This window comes from Poromitra crassiceps (genome assembly GCF_964638095.1).
Source record: "Poromitra crassiceps genome assembly, chromosome: 13".
Classification (NCBI taxonomy): domain Eukaryota; kingdom Metazoa; phylum Chordata; class Actinopteri; order Beryciformes; family Melamphaidae; genus Poromitra; species Poromitra crassiceps.
The window spans coordinates 26,297,974-26,309,983 of NC_139644.1; the positions used below are offsets into that span (position 1 = coordinate 26,297,974).

General features: G+C 43.2%; 1 protein-coding gene across 1 annotated transcript; it reads right to left on the reverse strand.

The window, feature by feature from the left end:
• Window positions 1–4,876: 4,876 nt before the first annotated feature.
• On the reverse strand, window positions 4,877–11,455 carry kcna7 (potassium voltage-gated channel, shaker-related subfamily, member 7; the record flags this gene model as incomplete). The annotated part of the gene is made up of 2 exons (XM_083649845.1): window positions 4,877–5,824; window positions 10,772–11,455. The coding sequence occupies 2 exons, from the start codon at window positions 11,453–11,455 to the stop codon at window positions 4,877–4,879; spliced, it is 1,632 nt and encodes a 543-aa protein (XP_083505971.1).
• Between the last annotated feature and the right edge of the window lie 555 nt (window positions 11,456–12,010).

Genomic DNA, 12,010 nt, shown 5'->3' on the forward strand with positions numbered 1-12,010 from the left:
CTGCACTCACAGCTCCAACAGCTAGCTGCCTGGAATATTCATATTAATGCAAGCTATACACAGCTATACAGAGTGTGCGTTTCAATTGGAACAGATTTGTCATGATGACCAATCAAAGGTTTAACTGATGATTAGATTGTCTATAGCAGAATTAGGATGGAATATAATGGTTCATCATATGACATACAGTACATTCACCACAGACTGAAAACAGGGTGATGATACTCCACTTGGAAATAGGGCTGGGAATTGGCAAGGACCTTACGATGCGTAGACAAACCCGATACATGGGTCACGATATAATCGCATCACGATGATAGATTGCGATACATTGCGATATATTGCAATACTCTACTAGCCAGACATCGCCAGACAAATTCACACTTGCCAGAGTAAATAGAACACAAGCTTGCAGATTCGTCAGGTTCCTGGGCTAATAATTTCATGAAAAAGAGCTGAAAATACAACTTGTCTTGCTGTGTACCTAGTGTACAAATATGTATCTGTTGTCCTTTCTTGTCAGAAATCAACGGTGCCTGAGGCGACATAATACATTTGAACTCGCTGAACTTATGCAAACAGTAGCTGTGTTCAGAATGGTTCAGTCATTCACTATTCCCCATGTGTTTATTATAGTGAACTATATATGGGGAACGATCAAACGAGTTTCAGACACTACCTCCATGGTAAACACGACCGCATTGCATTGTGGTATATGGGAGGAGAAAATGTAGGGTACATTCGCTGTTGACTAGAAATTGCAGTGCTTTATATATTGTGGGCATTTGAAAACCCAACTGTTGGAGACAATCAATGATTCTAAAAGACAAACACGCACGCACGCACATACTGTACACACAAACACAGTTGATTCTGTAGGAGGAAACATTACAATCATGAAACTAGAGGAAGATCAAGTTACAAACAGTGGAGTTTTGTGGAGACAGTTTCCAGTAATGCTGGGCATGGGCCAGAGTAGGGATTAACAGCAGACAAAGCTGGTGGTGTTTCTCTGAAGATTTTTTCATCAGGACACGGACAAGCTTATGTTGCTCTTAGTCGTGTCACCAGTCTTGGTGGATTAACCAACACGTCAGCTATAGGCTATAGTTCATTTCACAAACTCCTCATGTCGTTACACTGCACAGGACTCAAGTCATAAAGGCCATTACCTTGATTTAAAAGCCAATATTATGAGAATTGCAGATTGTATTTGCTTTACTTCCTGAAGCTTGGCTCACACAACACAGGATGCACAAAACGAACCCGGTCTTGATGGATTCAGCTTTACACACATCCCAAATAGCAACAGTTATAACCAGCCAAAACTGTGCTTAAAAAAGGAATGCCTGGAGTTGAAGTGTACTATTCACTAACTAAAGATGTGACCATATGACATGCTATAGTATAAAATGATTGCTATTACAAAATTTCAAGTGCCAATTAAGTATTAATTTCACTGCTATCATTATATAAATTTCTACTAACTATTTTTTCAACTCATCCTAATAACTGATTAATATCCTAAGAGAAATGTTAATTGAAATACATTGTAAAAATCTCTATATATCATTAATTTATGGAAAAACATGTATGTAGCCTCTGCAACTGCAAGGGAATTTTGGTGGATCATGTCTACATCAAATATAGAGGAATCACGAGTATGACGTATGTCGTATAGCATATCAATTACATAATGCAGCCAGCCAAACATGGACTACAAATGAAATCAAAATGTGCATAAAATCATTGAATCTTTACTAGTGGACCCGTGGGAGTTAGATGCCCCTAGTCTGGAACACAGTGGTATCCAAAGCCTCCGGGACACACTCAAATTAATCATAAATCACTGATGATATCACTTATGTATAGAATTGGTGATGTCATCAGTGAGATATGTAATCAGTGATGATGTCACCAGATTATGTCATCATTGCTCGAGTGACATCACATCATTAGGTAATTAGGGCAATCATCATTAGGTAATTAGGGCAATTATTCAGCCGTAATTATTAGCTAATTAGAAACACACACACTTCGCATTATTATAGAGTTAGTACACTGTACTAAAAATGAGAGAAGCAGAAGCGATAGCTGAGAGGGAGGGGTTATCATACACAACTATTTATTTATTTAATTACAAGTATAGTTGCTGCTGCTACGAGGCCTACAAAGCAATCATCATCTATTGAAAATACTGCTTCAACTCCTTCAAACACTTCAACAATATTCATGACACTAGCCTACGTTGAATAACCATGTGTGTATGTCACTATGATCAGCCACAAATACCAAACATTAGTATCTCTGAGTTAATATTAATTGATATTAAGACAGAATACAAAGGTTTATTTTGATTCTACATCTTATAGAAATAAAAGACAGTTCACCTATCTATGAAACTTGGTAATTGTGTTTGAACCTCCATTTGGAACTTGCTTACCAGTTTTCACCATGGTTTTCACGCAGATCCCCATGAAGGCGCTATACTGATTTGACGCATTGCTGCTGAAGGTATTTTGAATTAGATTTGAATATGTTTTAGTAGAGCTTCCCAGGGTTTATGCACTTTGGAGAACTCACAATAGACAAGGTTTGTAACTGAGCACAACATTGCAACAGTGTATCAAAGCCAATCAGGTGGTTATTGCTATTCAATTGTATACTGAAAAAAAAAAAGTTTCATCTCATCTGATTATAATATGATAAGTCAATGCATTGTAGGAACGTTTACCAGGTAAGTAGCCTACTTCAACAGCCCATTTAAATGTTGTCCTCTCAGCCCAGTGAACTAAACAAAGTCCTCTGCTGGATAGAATTGAATGTGTGGGAATGAAAATGGCAATATGTCAATCATTTGGATCATATGGAATAAATGAACATGATCATTTCAAGACGAAAGACATGTTGCTTTGTGCTTGTTTTAGGGCTTAGTAAGTCATATGGCTGTAAATCAAATCCACCAGGAGTCAGACAGATGACAACGTTTTAAAACACACTGACATCTAGAGGCTGGACCTATCATCACATGGTGGCCCGGGAGATTTTACCATAGAATCTGTGTTGACACATCTCAGTGATTAAGAAGCATTGTTATGCTCTGTCATAAAAAATAATTTATGGAGCTTTTCCAACCATAACATGTGATCTTATCTAATATGATGGGGCTATGTGTAGCGCATCTGAAAATAAAGCACGCCTTGTGTTGTTTAGCTTTAAGTAGCGTCACTTTCTTTCTGAATCACTGCAGGGAGAGAACCATGTGGAAGGAATTCAGAAATCCCAGACAGGAGTGATAAAATACAATCTTTATTAAATAAAGTAAGACATATAGAAAGCTCCTCCTCCTCAGTCACTTCTCATCAGAATATACAGGTCACACTACATCCACACAGTCAAAACAACACTCCTTCCCTCACTCAAGCAAGCAAGCAGTACAGCACCTCAGTAGTTTTTGTTGTTGTTGTAGTTATTAGTAGCAGTCAAGGGTAGAAGTTAACAAATTACATTTATTCACATTACCTACTGTGATTGAGTGTACTTGAGTTTATTTTTATTTTTATTATTATTATTATTATTAATTCATGTTTTTTTTAGATCCGTAACTTTCCTTTCCCTCAAGTACGTTTTTAGTGCAGTATTGTACTTGGCTGCATTTTAAATCACATTCATTACAGGGAACAGGTTTTGAGGCTCTCCATGAGCATCAGAAACTGGGCAATGTTAAATTGGCAAGTGGAGCCATTCACAGTGAACAATCAGTCAGCAAAGAGAAGAGTAGACTAATCTGCCTTTACTTTGTGCATTTTATTTTGCAATTTCCAAATTTTCCAATTAAAAGAATGTAGTTTGCTGCTCGTCTGTTCTATTTCCTTTTAGAATTGCATGGAAAAACAAATCACATCTAAAAAAGACTCTCTTCTCTAAAATGTAACTCAGCAACTTTTACTCAGCGCACATACATTTAAATTAGCTACTTTTTACTTCTACTTGATAAAAATGTCAGCAAAGTAACAGTAAGTAAAGTTCAAAGTTACAGCACTTCTACTTGAGTAGGACACTCCACCGCTGGTAGTAGCAGTAAACTGCAGCGGTAGTAGTAGAAGTGTTAATGATCGAGTTCAACTCCAGCTCATCAGAGTACGACATGGCTTTAGCCAGTATAGGCGCCATAATCTCTGCCTCGCCACTGGGACAGAAATGTCAACTGGAGGCCCTACAGCCATAACGTCTCTGACCCAGGGTCAGCTTTCCCCACGCACCTATCCTGGCCATATATCCATGACACTGTGTAACATGTAAACTGGCCCTGGACCAAGTCGTAGGTGTGATCTCTGTCTGCACCACCGCCGGCTGATGACCAATCTCTTTGTATTCCACGTCAGCACAAGATTACGGTACCGCATTCCTGCCATAGCGCTCACAAGGGTGCGGCGTGGACTCCTGTATACACTCGCTGTGCGTTTAGCTATGTGCACAGCAACCATTGATGGCACTGCGGCCACCTTCTTCATATGGAAGAAGAAGAAGTTGGCCGCAGTGCCATTAAGACTAACCAACACGATCTGATAAGAAATATGCAATGAGTGGATATCCAACATTCAGCGACATCACTAAACAGCAGGCGTTACATTTTGTGCAAATGTTGTAGGTCTTCTGGATTACCTGTTTCTTTGGCATAGCTCTACTGTGGTAGTTTCATCAGTTCTGTTACTATATAATGAGTCAGTGTCAGTGCAAGTCAGTAAATATAGCTTCATACCGTTTTCTCAACTCTAGGTATCATTTCGACAACATGTTTCCGTCTTTTGCTCTCTCCTTCTCATGATACGAGGCAGTGTTCAATCTGAAAATACTCCATCCATGCCATTCTCCATCAAACTTGAGTGACCAGAGGTTCTCCCCGGAGGAAGTCGTTCACGCCTCTCTGGTCGCCGGTCGCCTGCCCTGCGCACTGCCCCACCAGCAGAGTCCCATTGGGGGGAGGGCAGAACCCCTTGCTGTCACCGCCGTACAGGGGCGCGTAGTCCCCCGTGTCCACTTCGGGCCCCTCGTCCACTCCGTCCTCATCGTCCTCCTCCTCGTTGTCGTCCTCCCAGAGCAACGTGGGGACGTGAATAAACTCTGAATTGCTGAACTCGCACTCCGTCTCGCGGTGGTAGAAGTAGCTGAAGTTGGACACGATGACGGGCACCGGCAGCGAGATGGTGAGCACGCCGGCAATGGCGCACATGGAGCCCACCAGCTTCCCCGGGACCGTCTCCGGATACATGTCCCCGTAGCCCACCGTGGTCATGGACACCACGGCCCACCAGAAGGCCTCTGGGATGCTGGTGAATGACGTGTTGGGGTTGTCCACCTCAGCGAAGTAGCAGGCACTGGAGAAGAGGATGACTCCGATGAAGAGGAAGAAGATGAGCAGGGCGAGCTCCCGCAGGCTGGCCTTCAGCGTCTGGCCCAGAATCTGGAGGCCCTTCGAGTGACGAGACAGCTTGAAGATCCGGAACACCCTCACCAGCCTGATGACCCGGATTAAGGCCAGGGATACGGATGGCGGGGCCATCTCTCTCTCTCTGTCCTTGGCCATCTCTGTGCCCAGGGTGACGAAATAGGGAATGATGGCGAAGAGGTCGATGGTGTTCATCACGTCTTTCATGAAGTGTACCTTGCTGGGAGCGCAGAGGAAGCGCACGACGAGTTCAAAAGAGAACCAGCAGATGCAAATTGTCTCTACGATGAAGAAAGGGTCCTGGAAGGGATTGAAGGCAGGTGGAACCGAGATGGTTTCGTTCTCTATGGTCGGGTGGGGCATGGTGATGAATTTCTGGAAAACACAGGGAGAGGGAAAAGTGGTTACAGTTGGACCCAAAGCACTTAGCTATTCTGTCTAACACAGTGATTCTCAACCTTTTTCATATCAAGGTCCCATCATTTCATCCATATTAGACCCCCCCCCCAATTTGATTAGATTCCGTCTCTGACCCAAATCTGAGAATATTTTTTTACTGTTTATGATTTTGTCCAGAATTCCATGACTATCTGTATTGCAGGTAGCGAGATAAGACAACAGTGAGACTGTCATAAAAACAGTCATTCTTCTACATTCTCCGGTTGTGTTAGTTGAAATTGATCCAGCACTGAGCAAGATCGAGCCGCGCAACAAGCTGGAACAGAGACAGACGGGGCATCGGGGCACCATGCATGTACATCCTGTAAAGAGCTTTTTTTTTGCCACTCACCGGCTCATATTATTATTATATCATACAGAGACTCCATCAGCCTGCTTCTATGGGTCTGGACTGTGTAAGTCTGAGAGTGTCGCGAGAGTTGCGTTGTTGCAGGAAAAGTCATCTGTATTTGGTTAGACATGTTCTGCTTGGAGTAATCTAACAGAAGGATTTTGGAAGTTATGGCTGAATATTTTGCTGATTTCAAGAATATGAATGAGGCATTTGAATTTGATGGCCGCCGTATTTATTTGATCCGGAGTATATGACTGAGGAGCCGAGCAAGAGAGGGAGACAGAGAGGAGCAGCAGACAGAGAGGAGCAGCAGACAGAGGGGGTGAACAAACTGTGATTTTTGTCAATACTGCACCAATTTAAAAAAAATTATGCTCGCATTAATTAGTTATACATAAAGAAAATAACAAAAATAGGGTCCAGGTTGAAAAATACGAAAATTCTCCTTTAACTTCTTATAAATGAAGTAACAGAGCACTTTAACCCCTCATCATTTTGATGGGGCCCCTCTGGAACCCGCTCAAGGACCCCTGGAGGTCCCTGGACCCCACATTGAGAACTACTGGACTAACAGATAGCACTCACACCTATCTATCAAACAGGCGCGGGAAAGAGAAATCGGAGAATAAAGGGGAAAGGTGGGGTAATAATAAATAGCTCCATGGAGACAAATGTAAACAGGAGTGAAAACAAGCAGAGTAAACAGGACAGGGAGGGAGGGAGAGCGAGCATAAGTGAGAAGGTGCGATTACTATACAAGTGGTAAACTTGAGTTTATGTTTAAGTTAGGTTATCCTTTATTGTCCCCGTGGGGGAATTCATCCTCTGTAATTGACCCATCCTCTACTAGGAACCTTCCTAGAACTAGGAGCAGTGGGCAGCCGCAGTGCAGCGCCCGGGGACCAACTCCAGTTCGATTGCCAGTGTCTTGGTCAGCAGCACTGACAGGAGTATTAACTCTAACATGTCTTTCAGGGTCCAAAATTAGCACCAGCCACCAGCCAAATGCTGGTCAAATATGCAAGTGGCTGGGAGATTTGTTTCACTCACCAGCCCAAAAACAACAACAATGAGTGACTATTGAGTGGCGGGTACATTTTGAACATTCACTAGCCATTTGGTCGGTGGACAAAAAAGCAATTTTTTTACCCTGGTGGTGGGAGGAAACCCACACAAACTCCACAGAGAAAGGACCTGGGTTGGACCGATGTTCTAACCTGGGACCACCTTGCTGTGAGGTAACAGTGCAAACCACTGAGCCACCGTGGCATCAAGTGGTTGGTCCTCAGCACATGTGGAAAATGCATCTGTCATCACGTTCTGATTGAGACTGTGAGATCTTTGATACCGTGTTAACGCTCTCTCTCCTCTCCCTTTTCACTGTCTCTCTATTTCTTCATCAAAGACTTTTACATAGATATGTTTCTCTATATTTAAACGCACACAAAAAAGAAACATTATGCGCATGTGACGGCAGGTTACGTTACACCCCAGATACCATCATGGCAGAGAAATCTGACACTTAATTTAACTCTACTGCTGTCTTTTTTGTTCTGAGTAACCTATAGTATAGGCATTAGTGGTTTCCTCAAGTTAGATAGAGATCCTTTACTCTTAGCTTTTGAGGGCATTTCAGAACATGTTGTACATAATACCATATATTTATTTGTCTTTTGATGTTTCTCTCTGTCTGTCTTTTCTTATTTCTTTCGCTAAATTTGATATAGCCAAAAGTTTGGACTTTTCTTTCTCTTATATTTTTTTAGAATAATAGTAAAGACATCAAAACTATGAAATAACATGGAATTATGCATTATGGTGTGTTTAACTGTGTCTGCACTTTATGTTTTTTATTCAGATGTTGCGTGATGTTATGCCTGTTTTCCATGTTTTTATGTTTTGCTGCACCCCAAAGTGCCCTTCTGGGACATACGAATAAACTTGAACTTGAACTTATAGAATTGTATTACCAAAAAAGGTCAAAACTATCTTATATTTTAGATTCTTTAAAGTAGCCACTTTGCTTTGCTGGAAAGGCTTTGGAAAGAAATTCATACATAGGCATCAACTTCACTATTTATATTTGTCTAAGAAACAAATTTCAAGCGTTTGCATAAGCCTTTAGATGAAAATGGCTGAATGAAAAACAGCACATTCACTCAGGCGTGTCCAAATGTTTGAGCTGAACATGTTTGACATCTCACATCTCAGTTTAGACGTGCACATCTCACATCTCAGTTTAGGTTCTCCTCACAGGTCATGTGATCTTTAAGCCAATAAAGACATGCAGTATGTCTCACGCGTACATGTTACGATCCTGTGACAAGACTGTCACAGGATCATAACATGTACGCGTCTGATGTCATGTCGCTCAATCTCTCCTTTTCAGGTTACATTTTCACCATCACGTGTGAGTGATTGAGTGAGTGTTAGCGGTAGCCAGTGGATGGGTATCTTTTCGTATGTTTCTGATACCAGTGTTAAAACGATTTTAAACGGCACTGCTGCCTACCTGAACTGATAGTTTTTCAAATTTAAAGCATCTTTAAAGTGGATTTTTTATTTATTTAAAGAGGATTTCAAGCAGCATGCTCCAAACGATAATGTTAGTGAAGGTGCGTGCAGCGCCAGTTTCAGAACACTGGAGGGCGGATATTTCACTCAGCAGCTTGGGCATGGCACCTAATGAGGTACCTGATTCTGTGTTGCAATTCGGTACCGGTTGTATCGGATGTAAAGGTACCGGTACCATAGTGGTACAGGGTTTCGGTACCCAACCCTACTGTGCAGGGATGGGGTAAAGTAAAACCTGTGGGTTTTAGCCTCCTTGCTAGAGCGTCTGCCACCCATGTCAGAGGTTCCCGGTTCAATCCCCAGCTGCGGTGGAGCCTCTGCTTGTGTGCGTGTGTCTATGTATGGTGTCTATGTATGGGAGTCGGAGATGTTTTTCAGCGCTGGGGAAATGTAAACCCAGCTAGCCTCTCGCGTCTCTCTCGATGCTCCAGATCCACCTTGTCATCAGAAATGATGAGCCTGTTTCCATGCCGCTTTCAGTGTGCATGAGTCACAGTGTTTATTAATACGGACATTGGTTTATGTGTTGATGTGCTCTCAGGGTTGTCCTTCCTCTATATATAGCCCTTCAGATCTCCAAGGGGTAACGTGAGACAAGCTCATCTCCTTCCCTCTCCTTTGCCTCCACATTTCCTAACTCTCTCTCTCTCTGCAACCGACTCTCCGCCCCAGTCAAAATGTACATGCTGGCTCTGGTAGTCAGTGACAGTGGCCAATGGGGGATAGCATCACCGCGACATAACTTTCCTCGGACGGTAAACCTCCTCCCCTCCATCACACCTGCTCTGTCTCACTTTCTCCCCTCCTCCCTCCTCCTTCTCTCTTTCTCTCCTTTACTCTGGTTTCTTTTTACGCATCTTCGCCCTTCTTTTTCCCAGCCAGCGGCGGCTTAACTGCTCTCCTCATTCCTTCCCCTCAAATCCGACTGGCTCAGATTTAACGACACGTCGAAAATAATCTCGGGAATCACACGGCTTCCCCTTCTCCCTCCATTTATCGCCCCTGGCTCTCCCTTTCTTGAGATTGTTGGCATAACGAACTCGAACCCCCCAAATTCCCGTGCTCAGCCCTTTCCATCTTGTTCTATCCTCCGTGGCATTTTAACTAGGGATAGCGAGACAATATATCGGTAATCACATCGTATCGGCCAATGTTAGTCATTTTTTTATTAATTAAATCGGTATCAGTCTGATGAGCAAAATAGCAGCAATGTTAATATCGGTCAACGGTATCAGCCAACATTTTCACATTGAGAGGAAACACTGCAGTAAATCTATGATTTATGGGTATTTCCAAATGTTTTGGAAATAAAGAAAGATGTTACCTTTTCAAATTCACAGTGGTTACCTGTGTTTTTCAGTATGTAGAAAATGTGATTATCATAGAAACTTGTTTTAAATACAGATCATATCGACATCGGTAAATACTGGTTATCGGCCATAACAGCAATGTTAATATTGGTTATTGGTATCGGCCAAAATGTTCATATCGGTGCATCCCTAGTTTTAACCCTGTGCTGATAGAGTGGGTTTGGTCAGTAGGCGTTTATGTTTGACAAAGTGACACCCGTCAGCACCTGCCGTCCTTCTATGTTCACCTCATCAGCTCCTCGCTGTGTTAACCTCTGTTCTCTTAGCACCCTGTCAGCCGCTTTCCCAACCCCAAGCTCAGGCATTTTGCACTGACACAACCTCTACCTTCAGGCCTGTAAATCCTCCCTGTTGTCCCCCACCAAAGGGGGGACTATGGATGGTCTCCGTCCGTCCATCCCTTCGTTTGTTAGTTTGTTAGTTGCGGTAGTCACACTGTAATGTTGACTTTGTGCCGCTAGGGGGTGGCAAGGGTGGAACTACAACACTGGTACATGTTTACTATTTGCTTATTTCTCTCTCTATCGGTTATCAGTCCCATCACAGATACCACACCATTTCCCCCTTCAAACAGCCTCCTCTCACCTCCCTCTGTTCCTTCTCCGACCTGAACTCGGGCAGCGTCTCCAGGCAGAAGATGAGAATGGAAAGCACGATGACCATGACACTGATGATGGCGATGATGCGGGCTCCGCTGGAGGACTCCGGATGCTCAAACAGCATCCAGAGGCTCCTCTGCAGCTTGTTGGTGGGCAGTGGCTGCTCCTCCTCTTTGGGGAAGCCTTCGTCCGCCTTGAAGCGTTCTATGATGTCCTCTCCCAGCTCGTAGAAGCGCAGCTCCTGCATGAACACGTCCAGCGGGATGTTGGCGGGCCGCCGCAGCCTCCCGCCGGACTGGTAGAAGTAGAGGATGGCGTCAAAGCAGATGCGGCTCCGGTCCAGGAAGAGTTCGTTCCGCAAGGGGTCGAAGTATTGAAGGCGTCGGCTGGGGTCGCCCAGCAGGGAGTCGGGGAACTGGGCGAGGGTGCGGAGCTGTGTTTCGTAGCGCATCCCGGACACGTTGATGGACAGGCGCTCCGACAGCGCCCAGCCGCCTCTCCACCGTCTCTCCTTCTTTCCATTGACACTTCGCTCCTTCTCGCTGTACTCCTTCTCACCCTTCTCCACCTTGTTGCGCTGGTCCTTGGTCCGTTTGTCAGTCTCACTGACCTCCTCTGCTGTCTCTCCTCCTCCTCCATCTCCATCTCCTCCCTTGTCATGATTATCCATCTCTTAGCTTTCGTTTTGGCTGATCCTCTCTTCTTTCTTGCAAGGTTGTCGCTGGAGAAAACAAATCGAGGTTAATCAAGGTTAACCTGGTAATGTTACCAGAGTGTGAGAATAAGTAGAGAAAGACAAAATAAAGTAAGAAAATGTAATATTCACCTCTTCACTCATTTATTTGATTTGATTTATTTTCTTTGATTAAGATTAGATAATAAATTGTCTTTCAGGCCTTCGATTTTGCCAAAACATCCACCAGGCAGTTAAATAGCATCACCTAATGCATAGTTAAACGTATACTGATCGATAAAATTAGAAAATCACAATCTCACCTGAATGTTCTTGCAGAATTCAGCAGATCAATCTTCTGCACATCACAGAGAAACACAGTTTTGGTTTAACTCATTTAGAAATCAGCAATAGATAATTGTGCAAAGTTAGGCGTGAGTAGGAGTGTGAGTTATATTAGAAATGACGAAGGCAAAGTTCCTGAAGACATTGAAAAAATCTCTAACACCCAGAGTAAAATAGGATATCTATCGATATACAGTATCTGAATGT